Here is a 27,294-nt window from a genome sequence, read left to right as displayed (position 1 = left end):
TTCCAAAGTGGGAGCAGGAAGTGATTGTGGTTTTGATTTGCATTTTCCTCTTTCATCTCTTAAAAGATAGGTTTCTTGCCGGGAGTGGTGGCGCACACCTGTCATCCCAGCAGCTCGGGAGGCTGAGGCAGGAGGATCATGAATTCAAAGCCAGCCTCAGCAACTTAATGAGGCCCTAAGCAACTCAGTGAGATGCTGTTTCTAAATAAGATACAAAACAGGGCTGGGGATGGGGCTCAGTGGTTGAGGGCCCCCCGAGTTCAATCCCCAACACCAAAAAAAAAAAAAAGGTTTCTTTGCAGTTTTTCTCAACAAATATTGAAGAAACGAGATAGTCTGTCCTGGAGAGTCTTGCAGCCTGGATTCAGGTGGTTGCACACAGCTGCCCTGTTCTAAGTGGTGTTCATCCTAACTGTCCTTGGAATTGGAAGTTGGGTCTGCACCTGAGCTACCCAATCCCAAGGCACCAGCCACCCAGGTCTGCTTAAATGCATCAAAATGAAACTAAAAATCCAGTTCCTCAGACTCACTGACCACATCGCAAGTGCATGGAGGCCACACATGCTGGTGGCTGCTGTACTGGACAGCGAGGCTGTAGACGATTCAGAAGATTCTAGTTATCAGACAATACTGACCCAGAAGCTTGATGATGGGCACATTTTTATGATTTAAATCCTTTGACATTTAAGATTTTCCCTGTGGGCCAGGATAATGTCAACCTTTGTAAATGTCCTGTGTGCTTTTGAACTAAAATGGATATTCTGGGGTCTGTCAGGTACAGTGTTCTTCGGGTATCAGTTAATTGTGTTTAGATTTCAATGTCTCACTGGGTTTTTTTTTTACCTTTGTTTTCTGCCAATTTCTGTCAGATCCCTCACGATGAGACCATTTGAGTAAACTGCAGCTCAGTAAGAACAAATAGTGGAGTACTATGCAATTCTGAAAAATAATGAGGAATGTCTCTCTAATCAGCTTCAAAGTGATATCCCAGTGAAAAGCCGAGGAGAAAAAGTAGCATGTAGAGTTTGCAAACATTTATCCAAAAAAGGAGGGAAGCAGACTGACACGGGCATTTGCTGATATTTTTAAAGAAACAATTCTTAGCAATTCTAACATTTTTAAATGGTCGTTCACAGGAGGAGGGAAGGAATAGAGGGGGAAGGGTAGGGGGCTGATTCTCTAAATTCACCTTGTTTTTTGGAACCATTGAATGTTTTACATAATAATAAAACAAAATTACCTTTAGAAATCAATTTCCCAAAATAAACAGTACAAGGAAAGAAATGAACCTCAGTTGAGTGTATCTCATTTCTGGAACAGCTACGTGGAGATCAGCTCTCTCGAGGAAATTCAGAAATGTGTCTCCATGCATTGAAGCGTACCCTAAGGTCAAGGAATTCAAAAAATCTCAACTTCTTGCCGTGATCATGCTGGTGACGGGGTCAATGTTGTTGAGACTCTTGAGTATTTGGCGTGGAATATGGCCAACGAGAAACTGCTCGTATCACTGAATTGGAATTGGAATGGAAGAAAGGGGAAGAGATAAAGGAAAATCTAAGTATAAACCTCTTAGAGATGTATCGAGTTGCTAGAATCGGAGGGAACTCGTGTTATATTCTAACAAACACCGCCTTGGGCTCTCTACCGAAAACACCTAGAAACACTGGCCCTCCCAGGAGCAGGGAGCCCCCAGCCTCTGTCTTCCCACCGAGAAACCAGAGCCAGGGATCAGAGGTCTGCTAACACGTGGCTCGGTATCCTTAAAGGCACGTCCAAAGGACTTGATATCCCCCTTCACAGGTTCCCAACTGCCCAAAATGGGAGCCTCAATAAAGCTGATGACTGTCATAGAACCCATCAAATACACATAAGCCCATGAACACCGAATGCTGTTCGAGAGCTCATTGTCACCTTGGAACAATGAGTCACACTGGGCCAACTCACTCTTCTGAAATCTACCAGCCGAGCATTTATTCTGCCTTCCTGTTATGAATTCTACCACAGGGCCACCAAGACACGGATAAGGAAATTGTCACCTCATAAACACGGGACCAAGGACAGCTTGGGAATGTCACTGGTTTTGCAAACTCCTAAGTCTGGCATCTTGGAAAAAGTGGCTGGCCCTGCTCACCTCCTGCGGGAAGTGCTCCCCCAGCCTGTGATTGGCCAGCACTGATCCATCCTGGGTCTGCTCAGGCCACGGAATCCAACTACCCCTTTGCGGGAAATGTAGGAGAAAAGGAACCTGTTTGGTTAGAGTAGGGAGACATCTGGTGGCCGGTCTGTTTCTTAAAAAAAAAAATCATTATGAAAATTTTCCAATTTGCACAAAGTGAACAGGAGAGTATGATGACCCCCTCCCCGGGCCCATCATCCAGTTTCAGCAGTTATTAACAGGCTGCCTTTGTACTCTCACTGACCCCTGCACCCACCCTCCAGTCCTGGATCATGGGTCTTCAGTTCAATGTTATTAAGCATACACACCCACGGGCTGGAACTGGGGCTCAGGGGCAGAGCGCTTGCCTGGCATGTGTGAGGCACTGGGTTCGATTCCAGGCACTGCATATAAATCAATGAATATAATAAAGGTCCATCAACAACTAAAAATATATATAAAAATAATTTTTTAAAAAAGTACACACCGACACGCACCAAACTGTCCCCAAGGATCCTGGCAGACAGCTGCCCTCACCGCCTTATCAACCTACAGGACATTTCCATCGCTCCAGAAACATCCTCTGCGCCACAATCCCCCGAGCAGGCGACGACTGTTGTGATTTTTTTCACCGTAGATTAGCTTTGCTTGTCCCCGAATGTCACACCAATGGAATCACACAGTGTGCACGCCTTTGTGTCCGGGTCCTTTCAGCGGGCACAATGTCCAGCGAGAGTCATCCGAGCGATGACGTGTCCGCGTTGTGTCCCTTCTGTGGCGAGCTCCTTGTGTGATACAGATGTTCCCCTCCATTCTCCGGCTGAAGGGTGTCTGGATCGTTTCCAGTTGGAGCCATTATGAGCCAAGCGGAGCATGGGCCGAACTTCGTGTTCAAGTCTCTTTGTGGCACATGCTCATGCTTCTCTGTGTAAATACTTGGGAATGCGATTGCTGGATCAAAGGAGAGAGGCCTGGGTCAACTTCATTAGAAGCTGCCAGGCCTTTTTCTAGAGTGGCCGCATGCCTTTTCCATTCCTGCCAGCCATGGACGTGCACTTCAGCCAGCTCTACATCCTCACCAGTGTTTGGTGTTGTAAGTATTTTTTTTTGGGGGGGGACCACTGGGTATTGAACCCAGGGGTGCACAACCACTGAGTCACATTCCCAGCCCTTTTTATATTGAGACAGGGTCTCACTAAGTTGCTTTGGGCCTCACTATTGCTGAGGCTGGCTTTGAAATTAAATCCTCCTGCCTCAGCCTCCCGAGTCCCTGGGATTACCAGCATGCACCACCATAACAGACCTGTGTTGCAGATTGTTTTAATGTTAACCGTTCTGGTGGTATCTCCTTGTAGTTTCAATTTGCATTTCCCTGATGATAAATGATGCGGAATACTTTTCAATGTTCTTATTGGTCATTTATCTTCCTTTGTGAATTGCACATTCCTTTTTTAAAAAATTAAAAAAGAATTTTAGTTGTAGATGGACACAATACCTTTATTTTATTTATTTTTATGGGGTGCCGAGGATCAAACCCAGTGCCTCGTATGTTCGAGGCAAGAGTTCTGCCACTGAGCCACAACCCCAGCCCTGAATTCCTGTCTTTTGCCCAATTTTTATGGGGATATTTTCTATTATTCAGCCATAGCTATCTTTATTCAAGATACAAATCCTTGTAGCTATGTATTTGTGGATTTTTTTTGCCTTTTTATTTTCTTAACAATGTCTTTCTGATGAGAAGCTTTATATTTGCTAAAGTCTATTTTCTTTAATTATTATTTCTTCCTGTGTCCTCAAAACATTTTGTCTTTTTTCTGGTTGCAAAGATATTTCTCTTGTTTTCCTCTAATGGCATTTTAGAGTTTACATTAACATTTAGGGCTAAGATCCATCTCAAGTTTACACATATATCTATCTTATATGTGTATAGACCCATGGTGTAAGGTAGGGATCGAATGCAATTTTTTTTCTGTCTGTCGTTTGTTTGTTTGTGGGTCTCCAGCATTAGCTGAACCGTTGCTTGAGAAGAATTTTCATTTCTGCACTGAATTATTTGGTAGTTGGGTCAAAAAACACCTGGACTGTATAGGAGAGCCTTTTACTTCCGTCTTGATTACTTAAAGCTAGGAAATGTGAGTCCTCGGACTCTGTTTTGTTTCCAAGGTTGGGTTGGTTATCTAGGACCTCTGCCTGTCTGCCCCTGGGGTCCAAATTCACCCTTCGGCACCTGCTTTGCAATAGTGTGATGTGAATTTAGCCCCTAGAGGGCGCTGGAGGGACGTTGCCTTGGCTCTTCCTGGTTCCCCTGGCTGGGCTCTGCTTTTCCTGGTTTGGCTGGGCAGGTGTGGCGGGGTGGGATATGCCTGCATGCCTAGAGCCCACTGTCCCTTGGTGACCTCGTAGCCCTGGCCTGAGGCCTGATGATCATGTTGCCACAGTCCTATCTACTATATGACACAGGTGTGGTAGGTTCCGGGCCTCACCCCTACAGCTGGCCACTCCCACAGTGATCGCCCTTCGCCCTTAGCTTGCCTGAGGCCTGGGGCTTCATTTGGTGGCTTTCCATGCCTCCCACCCCACAGAGCCCTCCAGCTCACTCCGCTCACCTGGGCCCAGGAGGGTTGTCCTGCTGCCAGGTGACCGTGGGCCCAGTGAGATTCTGGGCCATGCACCTTCTCCAGTGAGGTCTGAAGCTCAGCCTTGCGGAAGGACATTCCAAGTTTGTCTTTTCTTGAAGAATCTGCTGGAATGAGAAATGCCCTTTCCCACCCACGTCTCATTGAGGGAGTCCACAGTGAGTGTAGCCAGTGACTCTATATGCACACTCTGGGTCAGGCTGTCTAGCTTCATATTCTGGCCCTGCCTTTTGGCAGATGGTGGGCACGGTTCTCAACATTCCTGTGCCTCAGTTTCCTCATCTGCACAGGGGCGTGAGAATAGTAGCTCCTAGGGGCAGAATGAGGGTTACCTGAGATGATACTTGCCCAGCCTTCAGCATACCATTTTACGGTGTCAGTAAGCTGCTGTTACTTGTGATAGTAGGAGCAAATGTGACTCCATTTTGTTTTGTGACTTCATCCTGTAAAACAACCATGCCAAGTAGAAGGGTCATGACTGGAGCAAGGGTTCTTTTCCTTTTGCTATAGAAACCTTTAAGAACACGGAACTACCTAATGGGGTATTGTTTCTGAAACTAGGGTAACGGGGCTCTGTTTCTGTAACTGGGGTGACTGGGCTGACTGTGATTGGTTAGGCTTCCCTCCGCTTGACTGCACTGTCCCGCTTCTGTAACCTGGCTTGCTTGCATTGGCTAGACCCCCTGAACATCCCTTTTGCGGTTTTCAGGCTTATAAGGAGTGCCCTTGCAATTGTTCAGGGCTGATCAGGAGAACAGCTTTATGTTCTGGTCAGCCGCCACCGGTGTGCTTCAATAAAGGCTTGATTCGATTATACGTGAGTGGTCTGGAAGTCAGTTTATGAAACCCTGGGACAAAGCTTTAACTATAACAACTATTGTCACACACACACACACACACACACACATGCAGGCACACACTTATGTGTCACTGAATGAAAAGGAGGTGTTGAGAAATGCATCCTTAGCCAGTTCTGTCCTGTGAATGTCACGGGCCTCGATGGCAGAGCCTACGCACACCTGGACTATATAGGATAGCCCTTTACTTCTGGCTCCTCACCCAAACAGCAGGCGACTGTCCAGACCCTGCAGTCAGTGGTACCCCTGTGGCATGTGTGAATCTAAACAGAAAAGGGGATGTACTGTCCAAACACCCCATAGGAACTTTCTGGCTGCATTTGAACCCTGGCTTGGTGCTCTCCCAGGGCTGAGCACGAGACGTGGAGTAAGAACTTGTGAACGGAGGAGCAGCTGAGGAATGTTCTGTCTCCCGTAGAAAGAAGAGGTGAGGAGGGAGCACATCCGTCTGCACATGGAGGGGACGCTGACGGCCCGCGACAAGGTCGGGGTGCAGGATTTTGTGCTGCTGGACGCACACACCAGCGAATCCGCCTTCGTGGACAATCTTCGCAAGCGCTTCAACGAGAACCTCATCTACGTAACTAACGCCCTCCTCAGCTGAGCCCCTCAATTGCTTGCTGTCTCCCCACCTTCACAGCCTCGATGATGGGAACCGGGTCACTTTATCCATCAGCCATCTAGAGGAGGCTGGAGGGATCACTGCCAGACGCACTCTGATCCTTCAGGCTGAGGCTTTCTGGTGGCCAGTGTTAGAGTCTCGACTCCTCGGTCACAAAATGGAATGGACCCACATAGCCTTAGGGTCCAGGAAGGGATCTAGGGTTTCAGATGATGTCCCGAGGCGTCTTTCTCCCTGTCTCTGTTCTGCTGTCTTTTGTACCTGATTCCGTCTTGGGCTGCCTCTCTGCTTTGTGGCATGATGGGCGCCAGCTCCAGGGTGACATTTTATCAGCTCAGTATTGCTACTGAGAAGGGAGCTCGTCTTCCAGGAGACAGGTTTAGCAAATGTCCCAGAGCTGATGAAACTGGCTCTGGTGGCCGCATCTTGGGTCACTAGCCTGTCTTGGCCAATCCCCCTGGCTAGGAATGAGGGGCATTCAGAGTGGGCAGCCTGTCAGTGGTTAAGCCCCCCTGGGTTCAATCCCTGGTACCAAAAGAAAAAAAGAAAAAGATCCATCTTGCACAGATGACCCAAGAACAGCTTAGATGCAACTACTTATTGTAGTTAGGTTCAATTCCCAGGACCAAAAAACAAAGGAGAGGAAAATGAGAGATGTCCCACCACATCCCGTAAATCTTCAAAGGTCCACGCCGTGACATTTTTACCAGCATCTTGTTGCATCTAGTAGTGGCCAGTTTTTATTACTTCTCCATTGATGATCATCACACCTGATTTGATTGGCATTCCAGGTGAATTCCCCTTAGGTAAATTGATAGAGTCTCTGTGTGTGTCATGGTGTGTTAATTTTTTTGAGATTTTATTAGCTTTTGTTAAGAGTAAATTAGATAATCAGAAGAAGTCTAAAAATAATGTGTCTCATAGCTAGTTTGTAATGGTTCCTGTGCTATTGAAACCAAATTTTTCCAGAAGAAACGAACAAGGTGTTCCTTAGAATATATATTCTATAGCTTCCAACTTTCAGAATTAGAACCCTTAATTGTACAAAAGGGGAAAAAATCAAGCTAATTTTCTATAAAAGCAAAGGAGAAACAACCTCACATGAAGGACAAATGGGGTAATAGAATCTTCATGACCAAGCTGAAAGTTTCCAATTTAAACGGATAGATTCCAGAACAATCTTCCACCCCTGAGACCAGGTTTCTACGGATTGAATGATGCAAACTTCAGTTGGAATCCTCTTCTTTGTTTCGGTTCTGTTCGAGTTTGTCCTGGAGATTAGAAGCGTTGGTTGGAACTCTTGGAGCCGGGTCCTACCCAGAGCTTTGGTACCTCCGGGGTTGACACCGACCAACTCAGCATCTGAAAACACCAGAGGCATTTTCAAAGGAGCCCAAATAGTCATCTTTTCTGTAAAAGATCTTAGAGCTTTTTGGTCTCTAATTAGTCTTAGGTCAGTGGCTACCTTGAAAATATAAGTACTTGAACATTTGGGTAGGGATAGAGGCCGACATCGAAGTCTGGAGAAGCCGGCCTGGTGTGGGGTATCTCGCCCCGTCTCAGAAGGCTGGTGGGTGCTGTGGCCCTGCACCTCCAGGGAGGGGGGGACTTGGTGAGGCCTGGACCAGCTCCGGTGCCCCTCATAAAGCTGCTCATTTGCATGACAGCTCCAGGCAGGCGTTTCCTCTCAGTGGTGGGGACAGCCACCCCGTCAGCTGGACACCGTCTCTGCTTATTCACCACTAGCTCTGCATCCTTGGAGTTCACTCTGATGTCACCTCCTTAAAGAAGGCGTCTCTCAGCCCATGAGCTAACGTGGCCTTCCTGAGTCTCCACGCCCTCGGTTCCTACCCGCCAGCCACCTTCTCGAACCTTCCCTGTCCCCAGCTGTCTCCCAGCCCTCCCCAAACAGACCCCCGGGCAGCGGAGGCCCCACCTGTCCCATTTGCCGTGACCTCGCCCCAGCCCCGAGCAAACACGGGGAGCATAATGTGTGACCGTCTTTGGTTGGTGGAGCTGCTCACTTGTCCTGTGGTCCCTTCCTCTAGACCTACATCGGGACGCTCCTGGTGTCTGTGAATCCTTACCAGGAGCTGGGGATCTACACCGTGAGCCAGATGGAACTGTACCAAGGGGTCAGTTTCTTTGAGCTGCCGCCGCATGTGTGAGTAACAGCCACGCATTTCCCCACCCCCCTCCCTCTGCCAACCCACCGTCCATCCTTCTATCCGTCCACCCACTGTCCACCCATTCAAACCCTCCATGCCTGTCCTGAGGTTCTTCCTTCTTCCTCCATGGTCGTTAACGTGTGGAAGTGTGTTCGTTTCACGTGGGAAATAAGTCGGAGCAGTTGGAAATGTCACAGGCCATTTTGGAATCTCAGCTTACACCAACAAGAGGTGGGATCTTTGTGTCAAGGTTGGAAAACCCGAGTGCGGCCAGAGAGGTGTCTTCTCTGGACATGGGCTGCTTACAGGGCCATCTGTGGGTGCCTGGGAATCAGGGTGGCTAAGGATGTCCACTGGGAGGGACCTCAGCAGGCCACCCTCATCCACAGATGAGCCGTCTCCTGTCTGCTCTACAGGTTCTTGCAGGCTGGGCTGAATTTCTTCTCTCTCTGGTCGACTTCTGGGCTGATGCTTCTGTTCTCCCCCGACTTGTGTTTAATTCAGTTTTCCGACTTCCCACGATGCTGATAAACCTTTCTGCCTCCCCCACCATGTCCAACTCTTGGGAGACCTTCCCGATCTGTGCTCTGATTTTGGAGATAAAGGCTCTCTGATTCCTCCACCTCTTGTCCTAAAGTTATTGCAGAAGTTTGCAGACCTCATTGGTCTCCTGTCTCTACATTCTTACTACTTTAGGCTTCGAGGGAAAGAGATGACATTCTATTTATTGAATTATTTGATATTCAGACAAGATCCTATTTCCACCTATAGGTAATAGAACGTCTCCAGGGGACGTCACGTAGTACCTGGCTTATTCTTATACAAACTGTAGGTGGATTTAAAAAATAAATAAATAAATTGGTGGGGTCAGGGTTGTAGTCCAGTGGTAGAGCACTTGCGTAGCATGCATGGGACTCTGGGTTCCATTCTCAGCACCAGATAAATATAGTTGGTAAATTTGGAAACATATTCCCACCACTGCTGAGACCCTTTACTCTAACCCTTTCTTTGGGTGAGTTTTAAAATTGACCACTCCTTGTGTTCGATCAGTCACTGGATCGTGACAGGGGTCTGCTGTCCGTCTCAGCTCAGTGTCCTGGTACCCACAGTAGGGCGTGGCTTCCTGGAGGCAGAGTCCTTTGTCACTGCCAGGGAAAAACAGCACCGAAACCACCCTGTCTCTGCCCCTCCCTCTCCAGCTACGCCATAGCGGACAACGCTTACCGCATGATGTGCGCGGAGCTCAACAACCACTTCATCCTCATCTCTGGGGAGAGCGGGGCGGGGAAAACCGAGGCCTCCAAGAAGATCCTGCAGTATTTCGCAGTGACCTGCCCAATGACCGAGTCGCTACAGATAGCCCGCGACCGGCTGCTGCTCTCCAATCCAGTACTGGAGGTAAGTGACCGGTCTCTGAGGACCACGGAGGGGAGTTCCAGGGAGGTCACTAGGTAAGGAGCCTCCGCCTAGGCAGGACAGTCGAAGTGGGCAGGTCACGTGTCACACTGAGGGCATCTGGCTGCCTTGGGTGCTAATCCAGGGTGGACAGTCACCAGGAAGCTTCAGCAGGGATCCCAGGGCCTCTCATAGTCATAGCACCTGCCTCTTAAGAGGGTTTGAGGGTTACACAGTTGAATGCACAAAAAGTACTCGCAGAGTTACCAGTGGTCTTTGTAATTAATATATTTCTTTTTCGGGATTGAGGATTGATTTCAGGGGCACTTGGCCACTGAGCCCCATCCCCAGCCCTATTTTGTGTTTTATTTAGAGACAGGGTCTCACTGAGTGGCATAGGGCCTCCCTGTTGCTGAGGCTGGCTTTGAACTCCCGATCCTCCTGCCTCAGCCTCCTGAGCCACTGGGATGACAGGCGTGTGCCACTGCGCCCGGCTAATGTTCCTTATCACAGCTGACATTCCTCTGATTCCATTTCCTGCACTTGCAAGGCACGTCCAACTCTCCTGTGCTTTTGATATAAGAGACGTTTCTGGCTGCGGCAATTTCCCAGTAGACCCTTGAGCCGAACACTTTTGTTATGAGAAGGGGTCTGGTGTTGGGGAATGTCAGCTGAAACTTCCGGAACAAGCAGGGCCCGTGCACCCCTCCTTAGGCCATTTCTAATGTATTCCTGGGTGGGTTCTGGACAGACCTTTCCCCTGCCACTGCCTGGCATGAAGTCCTCTGTGGGTGGCAATTCCCTTGTAGAAGGAGACAGTGTGTCCCTCCCCCGCTCTGTTTTCATAATGAGCATGTTATTTGGGGCCAGGAAATGACAGTGCATGACACTCTGTGTCCCAAGGCTTTTGGAAATGCCAAAACACTCCGGAACGACAACTCCAGCCGGTTTGGAAAATACATGGACATCCAGTTTGACTTTCAGGTACGCGGGATTCCTATTACGGGTACGTGGGGACCTCTTATTCTGCCAGGAGGAGACCCAACCCGCGGTACCTTGAGGTGGGAAGGCGGCTCCAACAGGTGAAAGATCTAGAGACAGTGCTCGCCCGTCTGTCTGCACTGCTAACCTGCACCCTCCGCGGGCTGCTCTTCTCCATTCTGTCATTTTGCCACTTGAAATACACATCTTTGTTACCCATGTGTGGCAGCCGTTTATTTAGTTAGTTAGTTTTGTCTTTTGGATACCAAGGATTGAACTCAAGGGGCACTCGGCCACTGAGCCACATCCCCAGCCCTATTTTGTATTTTATTTAGAGACAGGATCTCAATGAGCTGCTTAGAGCCTTGCTTTGGCTGAGGCTGGCTTTGAACTGGCGATCCTCCTGCCTCAGCCTCCTCAGCCACTGAGACTGCAGGCCTGCACCACTGCACCCGGCCAGCAGTCCTGTTTTGAGAGGACTTGATGTGTATCAGCAGGAGGAGAATGGCTAGTTAAACTGTGCTATATTCACACAAAGCATTTACCGCGGGGACAGCAAATGAACTACAGCTTTATATAATGTGGCTGGTCTTGGTACTACACCAGGTGCCACTGTGTTGACATTAAAGCTTGAAAACAAAAGTAAGCAACGTACAATGTAGGTGTGCCTACCTGTGAGGGGGCGGGGGGTCAGCAAACTTTCTTGGGGCCAGAGAGGAAATGTTTCAGACTTTTCAAGTCACACAGCTTCTTTGGCCACGATTCATCTCTGATGTTTTGCCAAAGTCGTCACTGATGGTACATAAGTGAACGAGCATCCCGAATGAGTATGCTTGCATTGCACCCAGAATTGACATGGGGCTATTGCACAGGGGTAGACAAGTTTCTCAAGGACACCAGGTCTCTGGGGGTGCAGGTCAGCCATGGAAACACCCAGGCTGCCTTTCCCCTGAGGCTGGTGCGTGGTCCTGCCTGCAGCGTGCGTAGACTTTGAAAGACACTCGGTAATAGTGCATATTTTAAAATTCATAACAGCCCAACACATAGGCCCTAAACTAGAAAGGACACGAATCTTGGGGATAGCCCCATGGATTTTTGCATTTCTATCTAGCCATGTATTTTCCGGTCAGATGAAGATATTAAAATTTCCAGCATCCAGAAACTTCTCCCATAACAACCTCCTTCCCCAGGGTGACCAGTATCCTGACCTCTAGAATCCCAGATTCATGTGGCTGGTTCTTGAACTTCATATCGGTGGAGTTATACCGTATGTTCTATTTTATATCTGGTTTGTCTCAATCGACATTCTATAGATTTGTCCATGTTCTTGCTGATAGGAGTTGCTCATTTTTTAATTGTACAAATATATTGCAGTTTGTCTGTTCTCCTGTTGATGAACTTTTGGGTTGTTTGCAATTGGAAGTTATTGCAAACAGTGCTCTGAACATCCTTGTACACTTCTTTTAATAGGTAGAAGAACTTATTCATGTTGGGTAGATATTCAAAAATGGAATTATTGAGGGTTTCTTGGTTTGTTTTTGGTCCCGAGGATTGAGCTCAGAGGTACTTTACCACTGAGTCACATCCCCAGCCCTATTTTGTATTTTATTTAGAGCCAGGGCCTCACTGAGTTGCTGAGCACCTCACTTTTGCTAAGGCTGGCCTTGAACTCCCAATCCTCCTACCTCCGCCTCCTGAGCTACTGGGATGACAGGTGTGCACCACCACGCCTGTTTCAAGTATTTAGCTCAATTTTATTTGGGTTGTTTGTTTCTTCTTATTAATTAGCAAGAATTCTATATAGGGTCTGAAAAAAGAGGCTTTATTGGATACATTACTTAAAATAAAAAGTATGACAATGTGGATAATTAAAATATGAGGATAGATATAGAGGCCAGTGAACTAGAATAGAGTTCAGAAAGATCTCCCCCCCTCCACATACTTGTGACCAAAGCACCCTTGTGATTCAGTGGGGATAGGATCACCTTCCCAGTAAATGATGCTGATCAACTGGGATATCAAGAAGATCTTGGACCCCTGCCTCACTCCATGCATATCAGAATCCCAGCAGTGATGGACCAAGGTCCTAGACACCAACAGAACAACAATCATGCTTCTAGACTAAAACAGAGAATGTACTCGTGACCTTGGATAGGCAGAAATCTTTTAAAGTAGAGCCCAGGAAACATGAATCGTAGAAGCTGGGGAGCCGGGACTTTCTCCACATTTAAAACATCTGGGCACCAGCGGACACCAGTGGCTTGGGTCGGCATTGCCCCATTCTTATTCCGTTTCCCAGGGCATTCCCGTCGGCGGGCACATCATCAGTTACTTGATTGAAAAGTCCCGAGTCGTCTATCAGAACCAGGGTGAGCGGAATTTCCACATCTTCTACCAGCTGCTGGCCGGCGGAGAAGTGGAGCGCCTGGCTCACCTGGGCCTCGAGCGAGACCCCCGGCTGTATAAGTACCTCTCGCAGGTTGGACGGTCCAGCGCCTGGCTTTGGGGACCCTGGGGGCCCTGTGGACGAGGGGACTCGGGGTGTTTGTGGGGGCTGCTGCAGGATGCTCAAGAAGTGTCTCTCCCCCTCTGGACGTGGCTGCGGGCTGGTTTCTTGACTTTGATCACAGCGAGCTACCTACGGCTAGACCCTCGGTGTGAAATGACCCCGTGTCTAGGCAAGGGCTTCTCCACCTCGCTGAAATTAGAATCCCTTGAGAAATCTTTTAGAAACACAGATGCCTAGGCTCGGGTGGTGGGTAGCTCCGGGGTCAAGCACTTGCCTAGCGCACACCAGGCCCTGGGATCAGCCCCAGGACTGCAAAAATAACTGCAGAATACACAAAGCCTGAATCTGACCCCCATCCCGAGGTCTGCATTTAGCAGAACTGGGGGACTGCCCTGGGCTGGGAACGTAGCTCATGGTGGAGCGTACATAGGTGAGGCCCTGGGTTGATCTGCAGCACTACAAGGGGGGTGGGGGGGGACGACAGTGAAATAGTCCCCTGTGGTGTAGCTCACAGCCAAGGGGAGAACGGCTGGTCTAGAAGCAATGGAAATTCACCGTCTTTCTGTACCCACAGCCTATTCCGCCTCGTTCTGCTTCTAATCTACTTGTAAGAAGGGCTTTCCTCGCCTCCTGCCTTCCACCTTAGAGAACTGTTAGCAGCAAAGTGAACACGCTACCTTAGCGACACAGCTCAGGCCATCCCTATTAGCAATCCTAGTGAATTCAGAATTTAATTTCGCAGCATTGATTTTACTGGAGGCTGTGCTAACATTCTAGAACGCCCAGGTTGCATAGGTAGCATTTGATGTTGCTAGCGTTGATTTTTTTTTTTTTTTTGCCCCAAGATTTTTTTTTTTTTTTGTATCAGGAATTGAACCCAGGGGTGCTTAACCTTCAAGCCACATCTCCAGGCTTTTTAATTATTTTTTATTTAGAGACAGGATCTCACTGAGTTGCTTAGGGCCTCGATAAGTTGCTGAGGCTGGCTTTGAAATCATGATCCTCCTGCCTCAGCCTCCCAAGCCGCTGGGATCAAAGGCATGCACCACGGCACCCAGCACCAAGATTTTTTTTTATTGTTCTGTTCTTGGCTTTGAACTGAGGTCCGTTTTGCAGAGCGCAGGCTGGAGCATCATTTGAGACACAACAAGACCTGATAAAGAGAATCTCATAAAACAAAGACCAGTGTTGCATAGAAATCTTGGGAGAAAAGAAATCTTGACCACAGTTTTCATTGAAAAACGGAACTAACAAAGATAAAAGAATTTCACCATCTCAATTTACACGTTATCAACCTTGAACTAATTCTTAGAGTGAAGGACATATCAACTGACTCTTTTTTCAGCTCTTTCACATCCTCCCGTAGATTTCAGATGACCTCTAGGTTACTTATTTTTTTCTGACAGTCAATGGCTGCTTGGTGCTTGGATTTTCAAAGCACAGTCAGAGCAGCTGGAATTATAAAAATATTTGTGGGCATTCATCATTTCCCCCAGGGCTTCTCTAGTCCTTCAATAATCACGTCACCCCTGTTTAGAATTTATCATATCTTTATTCCTACAGATTTTTTTTTCCTGGCCATATTAGTTCCACCAGACCCTGATGGCTTTGGAAATGGTTCTAGCAATTGGCTATTATTTTAATCGATGGCATGATGTCCTAAAACTTTGGCAAAATGTCTGGCTTTCCTTTGCAATGTATTTTCTCTGGTTCCAAACTCACAGATGTCCAGTGAGGAAGTGACTTGCCCAGACCTTGCCCTTAGAGGGAAGGGACACAGTCGTCCCTCTGTATCCACAGGGGCCCCGATTACAGGACTCCACAGATAACAAAAGCCAGGACACTCAAGTCTTATATGAAATGACAACGTATTTGCATATAGCCCACGGATAGCACATCCTCCCTTATATTTTAAATAATCTCTAGGTCACTTATACTACCCAGGACAAGGTGAATGCTGTGTACATCCATGAAATACTATATTGTTTGGGGAATAATGACAAGGAAAAAGAATTGTTATTACTGGTTCTTCTCTATTATTTCTGATCTGGGGCTGGTTGAGTCTGCGGATGAGGAGCTTGTGGATATGGAGGGCTGACTGTACTTGTGACTGAGTCTCAGGTGAATATTTTCACAGTGTGACGTCTTTGCGCCACACGGCAAGGAAATCTTTTCCGATAATGAATCTTCAGACAATCAGGAAACTCGGAACACCCCAGAGCATAAAAGCAAAATAATGAAAAGCACTCGTCTGGAATGTTTTCTCTTAAAATTGAGACATCGGTCGTCTGTCTGTTGCTTATTTAAAAATCAACTCCCAGGGTTAGTGAGAAAAGTCTCTTCACATCTTTGCTAGTGAGATTCCATGACATGGAAATGTCCATATAATCTGTGTTTCTTTATTTTTTCTTTTGGTACCAGGGATTGAACTCAGGGATGCTCAACCACGGAGCTCCATCCCATCCCTATTTTGTATTCTATTTAGAGACAGGGTCTCACTGAGTTGCTCAGTGCCTTGCTTTTGCTGAGGCTGGCTTTGAACTCTTGATCCTCCTGCCTCAGCCTCCTGAGCTACTGGGATTACAGGCGTGCACCACTGCACCTGGCTAATCTGTATTTCTTTTTTTTTTTTTTTTAAAGAGAGAGAGAGAAAGAGAGAATTTTTTTTTTTAATATTTATTTTTTAGTTTTCGGCGGACACAACATCTTTGTTTGTATGTGGTGCTGAGGATCGAACCCGGGCCGCACGCATGCCAGGCGAGCGCGCTACCGCTTGAGCCACATCCCCAGCCCTAATCTGTATTTCTTTAAAAGCCAAACTATCGTTTCCTTGAGTGAGGACCTCCTTCCATCTAATCTTACAGTGAGGGTTTTCTGAAAATTCCTAAGTGAGTCAAGATTGACTCTGAATTTAAGCAACATAATTTCCCTGCATGTTTCAGCACATATTTATTAAGACAAATGGTTTCCATTTGTTTAGCAAAAACGACAGGGAAAAATCGGTTTACAAACACATAGGAAAAGATATTGCACAGCTATGGAACTTTGCAAATTTTCTCAGAATTGTGGCTGATTGATTGCTTGATTGTACTGGGGATTGAACCCAGGGGAGCTTCACCACTGAGCCATATCCCCAGCCCTTTTTATTTTTTTTAATTTTGAGTCAGGGTCTCACTAAATTGCTTATGGCCTCACTAAGGTGCTGAGGCTGGCCTCCAACTTGTGATCCTCCTGCCTCAGCCTCCCAAGTCACTGGGATTGCAGGTGTGTGCAGCTGCACTAGGCCTCAGAGATTTAAAATAAAATTCCAAATAAATTTGAAAAAAGTATCAGTCAGCAAATTATCTTATGCTGGAGTAGTAAAGTCTACCTGCTTTCAGTTCCATCCTTTATAGAAATAGCTTTTGCATGTTTGGAGAGAGAATCATTTTGGTTTAGGAATAGGTGTGTGTGTGTGCTTCACTGTCCTTCAAAGGCCATTATGTGGACCAATTTTGTCACAGGGTCATCATGCCAAGGAGTCATCTCTTAATGACAAGAACGACTGGAAAACTGTTTCCAATGCCTTTTCTGTCATCGATTTTACCAAAGCTGACCTCGAGGTATGGGTCTGGTGTTCTCTCCTGGGACTGAGGCACAAAGTCTGGGGTTATATCCAGGGTGGCCAGACTCAGCCAGTGACAAGGGTGCCCAGGAAATGAACTTCACATACACGGTGAAATCCGGTCCTCAGTACAGTTACGTCCCAATAGTGCATGGGGACAGAAACCACTAACATCCAGTCATGGCTTCTTTGAAATCCCAGTGTGAGCTGGACGTGTGGAACTTCATGTGACAACCTCCTAGTGTTCCCGACCTTGTGTGGAAGGAGGAACCGGGTGCTTCTCCCCCCAGTTAAGTCCAGTCTCAATAATTTAGACCCTATAGAATCATAGGATCTCGTTTATTTGCATTCCTGTTTTGGAACAAATGGGGACTGGTTTATTTTATTTTTTCCTTTTGACTGTTAATCTTTCAAGATCGAGAATGGTAGGTTAAAAAAAAAAATCAACGGAGACCACGGCATTCGAAATGAAAGGGCCCCTGGGGGGGTTTGTTTTGTAAAATCATTTTAGAACGTATTTTATACAAGAGCTTTATTTTATGAGATACAAAGGTCCGTGTTTCTGTTTCTTGGTCACGACTCCCCGCCCCCCAGGCTCTTCTCCAGCCCAGGCGTGGCCCCAGGGCCATTCCTGGGGAGCAGGGCTGGGCTGGAGCCGGAAGGGGGCTGTTTCCTGGGGACATCTCTGCTGCCTGTTGACCAGTGAGGTGGCCACTGATGTCTCTCCTGGCCCTCCTAGAATCTCTTTGGCATCATCGCCAGTGTCCTGCACCTGGGGAACATCTGTTTTGAGGAGGACCCCCAGGGCTGTGCCACCGTCCCCGACACTCATGAGATCAAGTGGATCGCCAAGGTGACGCTCCTCTTTCCAAGAGGACGGAGGGGGACCTAGGACTTTGAAGGGGTGGAGGGGGCGCCAGGCGGGTGGACGCCCCCCGCTGGGCCCTGCTGGCCAGCACCTGAGAGCCCCTGGGTCTTCTGCTGGTGCTAGTTGGGGGGCAGAGCGCAGAGACCCCGTCTGTCCATTTTGCCCTAAAACTCAACGAGGAGTCGGGGACAGATGACCCGGGGCCTGACACACGGTGGACTCTCTGAGTGAGGAGAACTGAGTCCCTGAATGCCATGTTGGGTACCTTTTGTCCAGCTCCTGGGGGTCTGTCCATCTGTCCTTCTGGACGCTCTCACTCACCGAAAGATCGAAGCCAAGACAGAGGAGGTAACGATGGCTCTGGGTACAGACGTACCTGCCCACCCCATCACGGCTGGCTCCCCGGCCCTGGGGGGGCTACCTGGGACCCCTGCCCACCAGACCCTCCTGCTTCACCCCGCAGCCCCCCTCACCACCACGCCGTGCTCAGGCCTCCAACTCCCTCCAGGCCTCCCTCCTGGGGTCTTTGCACATGCTGTTCCTTCTGCTGTTCCCTGCGCTTCCTCTCGTAGGCTCTGGGGCCACTGGACCCCTGCGTCCAAGAAGTTCCCTGATTATCCCTCCTCTACCTCCAAGCACCACATGGACCTTCTTCTGGCACTTGTCACCCACCTATCCCACCAGCCCTCCCCTCCCCTGCCCCAGTGCCACTGGGAGCCTACAAGGCCAGGGTGGGTGTTGGTGGCCATGTCTCAGCTGCCCAGCACGGTGCCTGGCACACAGTGACCGCCCGGGAAATGGCCACCATGTGACCGGGAGCAATAGGGTGTGGCGTCCCCCTCCCCTAGTGCCCACGTTAGGGGCTGGTTTGGAAGCGCGGGGGCGTTGTTCTGTCACCTCAGGTGATCTGCCCGCTGACACCAGGACACTCTGTCTACGCCAGGGACGCCATGGCCAAGGCCGTGTATGGACGGACGTTCACGTGGCTGGTCAACAAAATCAACTCCTCCCTCGTGAACAAGGTTGGTCACGCGTCTTGGGCGAGGCGCCCGAGGTCTGTCCCTGACCCTCGTGGATACAGACTAAGAATGGCCAGTGAGCTCCTGGAGGGGGGGGTTCTGTCCCCCAACGTCCTTGTGGCCCCTATCAGGCACACAGTGGGCTCACAGGAACGCACAGGCATGGCCCACAGTGAGGCGCGCAGCAGGTGCCGTGTGCCAGGTGGCTTTGGGTGTTCGAGGACACACAGCATCGGCCTGCTCCACAACACGCATCTATATTTGACTTTTCTTTTCAGTGCTGGGGACTGAGGCCGGGGCTCTCTGCCGCTGAGCTGCGCACAGTCTCCTTTTTCATCTCTTACTGTTGAGACAGGCTCTCGCTAAGTTGCGGAGGCTGGCCTCGGATTTGCCATCCTCCTGCCTCAGCCTCCTGAGTAGCTGGAATTACAGGCGAGCACCACCCTGCCAGGCTTTTAACAGCAGTGTGTTTGAGTCTATGTGAAAATACACAGCTGCTCTTCAGACTCGAGTTTAGGGCATGTCTCCTTCTTATTTTTTTTGTGGTGCTGGGGAATCAAACCCAGGGCCTTGCACACAGTAGGCAAGCACTCTACCACTGAGTTATGCCCTGGCCCCGTTCCCACTGTAAGTTGAATTATGCATGTGTGTGTGTGTGTGTGCGTGTGTGTGTATGTGTCCACGTGAGCATGTGTCTCTCTCTCTCTTGCTCTTACAAAGCCACGAATGTCATCATGAGAACCTCATAGAATCCTAATTACTTCAAAATACTTGTAACGTGAATTTGGGGATCGTGTTTCCAACACGTGGACTTTGGAGGGGCACATTCGAAGTGTAGCGTTATCTTTAATCATCTCTCCTTTCCGGGTGGCACTTTGTCCTCTGTAAAATGACATCTGTGCCACCTGTCCCCTCACCTGAATGGGGATCCCCTTGGCCGTCTTTAGGTCCTTGTCTATTTTCTTTCTTGATTGAACAAGAAGGGAATCAGAAGGATAGGTGTCACTTCCCAGGTGGCGGACGGGGAAGCCACCGTGGGATCTGGGCAGGCTGCAGGTGGGGGTGGGTGGCGGGTCCCCAGGGGTCTTCCTATGAGTCACTGTGGATGCGAGAGAAAGTGGAGCTTCACGGCTAAGCCCAGCTTTGGGGGCAGCCGGAGGGTTTTGGGAATCACCAGGTGAAAAACCTAAAGTTCTGTTACTACAATGAAAAACCTGGCGCCGGACACTTTATGAGGATGAGAGTTCTGTTTAGCTTCCTGGTCTGGAGGCTCAGGGGCCCACACCTGGGTGGCCTTGCTGGCAGAATCCCAAGGCTGTGGGGAGCATCGCGTGGCCAGAGGCAGAGCAGTGCCCTTAGTCTCTTCCTGTCTCTCTTCCTGCAAAGCCACCAGGATTCAGTCATGGGGCCCCACCCTGATGACCTTATCTGACGCCAGTCACCTGCCCCGGGTCCCACTTAGCACCTCACAGTGGAGATTGGATCTCAGTGCACGCACCCCGGGCCAACACACGCTGACCATCCAGAGTAAGCGCTCACCACTAATGGCTCGTGCTTTTTTAACTAGGATGTCACCAAAAAAACTGTGATTGGATTGCTGGATATCTATGGGTTCGAGGTCTTTGACAAAAATGGGTGAGTTTGCTCGCTTCCTGCGCCTGTCCTCCCCCCTGCTCCTCTCTCTGGTTGTCACTGAGGCTTAGTCACCTTCATGTTACTGGAACTGATTTTCCAGAAAGTCTCCAGGTTTGCATAGCCCCTCACCACAGACTGTTCCGGAAGCGAAATAACCATGAAAAACGTAGCCCTATTTCAACTTGACTCTCAGGACTTATTTAGTCAATTACTTTATTGATAAGGGCTTTGCTATTTTTTTTCTGTATTAAGAAAGCATCCTTAGCTGGGTGCAGTGGCGCACGCCTGTCATCCCAGCGGCTGAGGAGGCTGAGGCAGGAGGATCGTGAGTTCAAAGCCAGCCTCAGCAAAAGCAAGGCCCTAGGCAACTCAATGAGGCCCTGTCGCTAAATAAAAATACAAAATAGGGCTGGGGATGGGGCTCAGTGGTCAAGTGCCCCTGAGCTCAATCCTTGGTACCAAAAATAAAAAAAGCACCCCTAAAAATAAGTAAGCACCCTTTGTAAAAACTGTTCTACTTGCCTAACATGAGTTATTCACAACCGTTGCATCTCTAGTTTTGAACAGTTTTGTATAAATTACTGCAATGAGAAGCTCCAACAGCTGTTAATAGAGAGGACCCTGAAAGCAGAACAGGCAGAATATGAGATGGAAGGGATCGAGGTAACCGTTTTGATATTTTCTCCTCATTTGATTTCTTAATCCAGCTTAAAAAAAAAAAAACATTTCCTTGAGAAATGAGGTTTCCTTGGAGACTTTCCTGGTTAAGGACTACTTTCCGGCCTCCTCTGCCGATGGCCTGGGAGGTCACTTTGATATTCAGAAGGTCTCCCCTGGTGACGTTTGGATGTAAAAATCAGATTCAGAAAACAGTTTCTGCACGATGTGTTCAGCCAATGAGCCTCCCCGTCACGGCCTCCTGGAGAACTCTCTCCTTTGTCGTTCTAGTGGGAGCCCATTCAGTATTTCAACAACAAGATCATCTGCGATTTGGTAGAAGAGAGGCACAAAGGCATCATTTCCATTCTGGTGAGAAACACGGGTCCGCTGTGGTCCTGGGTCTCACATAGATTTTACTGTATAACATCAGGCAGGTGTCCTAATCTCTCTGAGCTTCAATTTCATCATCTTTGAATGGGGCTTAGTAATAACAGCCCTTTCTTCAGAGAGGAGCTATAATGAACTCTTAGAAATACACTTGCTGGGCACGCTGGTACACGCCTGTTATCCTAGTGACTCAGGAGGCTGAGGCAGGAGGATGGAGTTCAAAGCCAGCCTCAGCAACAGTGAGGCACTAAGCGACTCAGTGAGACCCTGTCTCTAAATAAAATACAGAATGGGGCTGGGGATGTGGCTCAGTGGTCGAGTGGCCCTGAGTTTAATCCCTGGAATTGCCCCTGCAAAAAATAAAAGAAATGTGTTTGGTATAAGTCGACTCACCAACCTGTGACCCAGGTTTTGTTGCTGTGATAAAAGCTCCAAGGCTGATTTGTTTTTAAGATGGTCAATTAGGTGGTGGCATCATTGAGGACCAAATGTAAGAAATGACACAGCTTGAGAAATGGGGAGGTCTTACCGTTTTCATAAGGGCTTTGCTCCTAGTTCAGGGTCTGCACAGATGTTGTTCTTGGTCGGTGATGACTGATTAAGAGAAAATGAGCCTGGCACGGTGGCCCACACCTGTAATCCCAGCTACAAGGGAGGCCGAGGCAGGAGGATTGCAAGTTCAAGGCCAGCCTCAGCAACTTAGAGCATGTCTCAAGAGAGAAAGGGCTGGGGGGTTAGCTTGATGGTTGAGCAGCCCTGGGCTGGGTTCAACCCCCAGTACTAAACCCCCAGTACTATAAGGAACTAAATAATCAGGGTGAAAAAAAATGAGGTCAAGTGCTTAAGTCAGGGGCCATCCTGACTGTGGAGGACCCTCGGGAAGACTTGAACACATGGGTCAGTCGTCTGCAAGAGCTGACTGATCATGGAATTTCCAGTCCAAAGTCTGAGAGGCTGAGCCCTGTGACAAAGGGCCCCTTCCTGCCAGAATGTCCTCCTGGTTTGGGTGAGGGTGGGGGGGGAGGGCAGATGACAGCCTCCAGGGACGGAGTGTCCTGCAGAGCTGGTGAAGGGTGTGAGCCGGGTCCGGGCGTCTCCGTTTTCTCTTGAAGGATGAAGAGTGTATCCGCCCTGGCCTGGCCACGGACTTGAGCTTCCTGGAGAAACTGGAGGAGAAAGTGGGCGAGCATGCGCACTTCCAAACGTAGGTGGGCCGGGGAGGAGGGCGTTGTCCCAGGTGTGCCTCTAGAGCTGCAGGGCCCCACACAGATGTGCTGGCCACGGGCCAACCCGCAGCAGTGAATCCCAGGCGGGGTGCTTTTGAGGTTTTGCATCTTGTTTGGGTGGCTACGTTTGGGACCTACATTCTCTGTGCGTGAAATAGTGTCTCTTAAAACTTTTGATGAAACACATAAGTGATGTGTGGAAATCTGATCTGTTCAACCCAGGGAGCGTTTTTGCCTTCATATGGATCCACATCAGGATCGTGCCAATTAGAACGTGGAGAGTTTTAGCAGGTGTGGAGGCACATGCCTGTAATCCCAGAGACTTGGGAGGCTGAGGCAGGAGGATCGCTAGTTGAAGGCCAGCCTCAGCAACTTAGTGAGACCCTTAGTGACTTAGTAAAACCCTTTCTCAAAATAAAATAAAATAAAATAAAACAATAAAAAGGACCGTGGATGTGGCTCGGTGGTAGAGCACCCCTGTGTTCAATCCCTGGTACTTTAAAAAAAAAAGTTTTCAGGATCCCAGAAGAAAAATTAGAAATTTGACTTCATCTTTGAGAAAAAGAAGGGGATTTAGGAACATGTGCTTTGGCCTGGGGTTGTAGCTCAGTAGGAAAGCATGTGCTTAGTTTGACTCCCTGCCTGGCCACATGACGTGGGGCAAGCACCTGACTGGCCCTGCGTTTGTGTTCCCCTGCCACAAGGTGGGGGTCCCGTCTCCCTGCCACACCTCACGGTGAAGGTCTACATAGGTCACCTGGTGCGGTATCTGCTGCAGGAAAGGCCCAGCAGAGGGCCGTGGGTTTACGAGAACTCTGTGGAACACTGTGAGGATAACAGATTGCATGGGCAAGTGAAGCTAGAATGGAAAATAAATCATGGCCCAGACACAAATGGGAAAACATATCGACATTTATGTAAATCCTGAGCAATGATGTCGGGGGCATCATGCAAACGTGACAAAGAGAGGCACACACACTGTAGAATCCCACGCCTCCAAACTGTGAAACTGAGTGCAGTGGAGGCCGGGCTGGGCCAGGAAGGGCCCGGGCGAGGTCCCCAGGACCGGTGGTGTTCTGTTTGTTGATCTGAGTGCTGGTCAGTTTGCAAAACCTCATGGATCTACACACTTAGGATATGTGTGCGGCTGCTGTGTTCAGTTTCAAGAGCAAGCTGCCAAAAATTACGAATCACTGGAACCTGAAACATGATGTTTCATGAGTGTTTTCGTCTCTGCATGACGTAAAAATGTAAGAGAGTGACATTGTTTCTTCATTATCACTGGGGAAAAATAGAAATTTTTATGTGTGTGTGTGTGTGTGTGTGCGTGTGTGTGTGTGTGTGTGTGTGTGTGAGAGAGAGAGAGAGAGAGAGAGAGAGAGAGAGAGATGCCGGATATGCCCTCTGTCCTTTCCTTTTGAGGCAGCGCCTCGTTAAGTTGCTGAGGCTGGCCTCCAACTTGCAATCCTCCTGCCTCAGCCTCCCAAATTGCTGCCATCACAGGTGTGCACCACCACGCTGGTGACATTATTTTTAAGATGTGTTTCTGTGGCTTGCTTGAGGATTTTTATTCCTCAGGGCTTATTTATGTCTACATATAGAGAGCCCTTGGTCTGTAGCAGAGTGTAGGCTCCGGGGCTCTGCTGGGGTCAGCTGTCCCTGTGGACTGTCATGTTCCTGGAGAGCTGGTCAGTGGCTTCTGTGCTCAGTCCTGTCTGGTCTGTCCTGCAGCCGTAAGCTGGCGGGGCCCAAAGGCCGGAAGAGGATTGGCTGGATGGAGTTCCAGCTGCTCCACTACGCGGGAGAGGTCACCTACTGCACCAAGGGTGAGTGCCAGGGGCCGGGTCTCCACCATGAAGGTGGCTTGTGTGCCCAGCACCCGTCCACGGAGGACAGGCATCCCAGGGTGCCCACCTCACGTTCGAGCACGTCACCTTGAGGCCCTTTTCTTTTTCTTTTTTGTCGTTGAATATATCACAATGGAACCATCATGGTGAAGATTTAAAAAGAATAGAAAAGAAAAGCCCAGGGACTCTGCCAGTTGGCACATTGCCATTGTGGACATTCGTATCTTGTTTGCTTAGTCCAAAGCCTTCAGTTCAGACAATGGTAGAGGAAGGAGAAGACATAATGATTCAAGTAAAAGAGAAGGTCTCTCAAGTTAGTCAGACAGAGGAAAAGATTCAAGTAAAAGAGAAGGCCTCTCAAGCTAGTCAGACAGAGAAAGAAAGTGTAAAACAGAAAAAGCCATCAGGGGGAAAGTTACAACAGGAGACTGCTACTAACACCTTTCTATCACCAGAGGGCGTAAGTGTCCAACCAACAGCGCCACCTCCATATGCTGGGAGGCCCCCAACCCCCGCAGTTGATAGTTGGGATCCTGAGACAAGGTCTCAAATATTAACATGCCCTGTATTTGAGGCAGGAGGGCAGCGATTTTACCAAGTTTTAAATTTCAAAACAGTGAAGCAGCTAAAAGAGGCTGTAACAACCTATGGTCCTCAAGCACCCTTCACTGTAAGCTTGGTCGAATCCATTAACAACTTGAACATGACGCCAGCAGATTGGGCTAATATGTGTAAAGCTGTGCTAAATGGAGGACAATACCTGTTATGGAAGGTTGCCAATGAGGAATTTTGCAAGGAGACGGCTAGGCGAAATGCAGCAGCTGGTTATCCTCAGAGAAATCTAGATATGTTGTTAGGAAAGGGACCTTATGAGGATCAGCAGCAACAAATTGCATATGATCCTGGCGTATACGCACAAATTGCTGCAGATGCAATTAAGGCATGGAAGACTTTACAAGGACATGGAGGTTTACAAGGTCAATTATCTAAGGTAATACAAGGAGCTAATGAACCTTATGCTGAATTTGTAGATAGGCTTATTCAAACAGCTACCAGAGTTTTTGGGAATACAGAACAAGCAATGCCATTACTAAAACACCTGGCTTATGAGCAAGCGAATCGTTGGTGCAGAGATATCATTAGACCATGGAAACATGAAGATTTAAACACATATATTAAATTATGTAGAGACATTAATGAACAAGAGCAAGTCGTGGCAGCTGCAGTAAAACAGGCTTTAGATGCCAGAGACATTAATGAACAAGGGCAAATTGTGGCAGCTGCAGTAAAACAGGCTTTAGATGCCAGGCCAAGAACATGCTACAATTGTGAACAAACAGGACATTTTAAAAGGAATTGCCCCATTGGAGGAGGGTTTAACAAAACTAGGTATCAAAGGAGTAGAATACCAGGTATTTGCCCACGATGCCGTAGAGGGAGACATTGGGCTAATGAATGCCGTTCTCAAACCACCATAGAGGGTACTCCATTATCAAAAAACGAACAAGAACCAGGTGTTTATCCACGATATCGTGGAGAAAGGCATTGGGCTCCATTGCCAAAAAATGGACAGGGGGGCCCAATGCTCCGGGGCCCCTTCGGCTGTGGCTCTCAACAGCACCCGTCCACGGAGGACAGGCATCCCAGGGTGCCCACCTCACGTTCGAGCACGTCACCTTGAGGCCCTTTTCTTTTTCTTTTTTGTCGTCTTCTCATCTACACGGCAGTGGTGCCGACAGGACCCCTGCATGGGGTGCCACCATCACGACATTGATCCCCCCCCCCGTGGTGAACACGGGTGGAGTTTCGCTGGCCCTGATTCCTGTGTGGACCTAGGAAAGTCACGTCCCACTCACCCCGAGTCTCCCCCACCCTTCACTCCTCTGGGTCTAACCAGTGAACTCTGTTCCCGTGCGTGGGCATCCGCGGGTCAGAGAACTTGGGCCTTTGGTTTTGGGGACTGGCTTATTCCACTGAGCACAAGAGTCTCCAGTTCCATCTGTTCACGTCTCCAGCCATTAGAGAAATGCCATCAGAACCACACTGAGATTCCATCTCATCCAGTCAGAATGGCACTCACCAAGGACACAAGCAACAATAAGTGTTGGCGAGGATGGGGGAAAGGTCACTCACACACTGCTGCAGCCACTCTGGAAAGCAGTGTGGAGTGTCCCCAGAAAACTTGGAATGGAACTACCATTTGACCCAGCTATCCCATTCCTTGGTCTATACCCAGAGGACTTAAAATCAGCATACTACAGGGACACAGCCACATCAGTGTTTATAGCAGCTCAATTCACAATAGCTGAGCTATGAATGATATATATATACACACACGCAATGGGATATTACTCAGCCTTTAAGAAGAACAAGACCATTTTATTTACTTTATAAATAACTACTTTGCTGAAACACAGTTCACATCCCACCCAATTTTTAAAAAGAAATATTCATGTGCCATATATTTGCTCCATATAAGTTTATAATTTGACGGGTTTTAGTATATTCAGGGTTGGACACCATCCACGATCAATTTTAGAATGTTTCATAACCTCACAGAGAAACTCAGGATGCATTAGGGTTCACTGCCTGCTTCTCAGCCCCTCGGCCCCAGCAGCCCAGGCATAAAACAGATCTCCTTTCTCCCTCGATGGATTCACCTACCCTAGACCAGGACTCTAGCCAGAATCCTGCCACGTGTGGTCTTTGGGTCTTTCCTTTACTT

General features: G+C 48.6%; 2 protein-coding genes across 2 annotated transcripts in view; both read left to right on the top strand.

Annotated features, from left to right (window-relative positions):
- Window positions 1-16,106, top strand: part of Acacb (acetyl-CoA carboxylase beta) — a 212,411-nt gene extending 196,305 nt beyond the window's left edge. The window contains exon 28 of the mRNA XM_058585542.1: window positions 16,011-16,106. Coding sequence (XP_058441525.1) covers window positions 16,011-16,100 — 90 coding nt within the window. The 3' untranslated portion in view covers window positions 16,101-16,106. The remainder of the gene's footprint in view (window positions 1-16,010) is intronic.
- Myo1h (myosin IH) overlaps window positions 1-27,294 on the top strand; it is a 63,907-nt gene that overhangs the window by 18,363 nt on the left and 18,250 nt on the right. Inside the window, exons 2-15 of the mRNA XM_046464363.1 lie at window positions 6,067-6,228; window positions 8,319-8,434; window positions 9,638-9,836; window positions 10,737-10,817; window positions 13,114-13,293; window positions 16,827-16,925; window positions 17,667-17,780; window positions 18,072-18,143; window positions 18,698-18,817; window positions 20,382-20,449; window positions 21,007-21,112; window positions 21,398-21,478; window positions 22,609-22,700; window positions 24,454-24,548. Of these exons, the coding sequence (XP_046320319.1) occupies window positions 6,067-6,228; window positions 8,319-8,434; window positions 9,638-9,836; window positions 10,737-10,817; window positions 13,114-13,293; window positions 16,827-16,925; window positions 17,667-17,780; window positions 18,072-18,143; window positions 18,698-18,817; window positions 20,382-20,449; window positions 21,007-21,112; window positions 21,398-21,478; window positions 22,609-22,700; window positions 24,454-24,548 (1,585 nt within the window). The remainder of the gene's footprint in view (window positions 1-6,066; window positions 6,229-8,318; window positions 8,435-9,637; window positions 9,837-10,736; window positions 10,818-13,113; window positions 13,294-16,826; window positions 16,926-17,666; window positions 17,781-18,071; window positions 18,144-18,697; window positions 18,818-20,381; window positions 20,450-21,006; window positions 21,113-21,397; window positions 21,479-22,608; window positions 22,701-24,453; window positions 24,549-27,294) is intronic.

Source organism: Marmota monax, unplaced genomic scaffold (genome assembly GCF_021218885.2).
Source record: "Marmota monax isolate L192 unplaced genomic scaffold, Marmota_monax_Labrador192_F-V1.1 WCK01_AAM20220418_F8-fsc00269, whole genome shotgun sequence".
Taxonomy (NCBI): domain Eukaryota; kingdom Metazoa; phylum Chordata; class Mammalia; order Rodentia; family Sciuridae; genus Marmota; species Marmota monax.
This window is presented reverse-complemented; position numbering and strand designations above follow the sequence as displayed.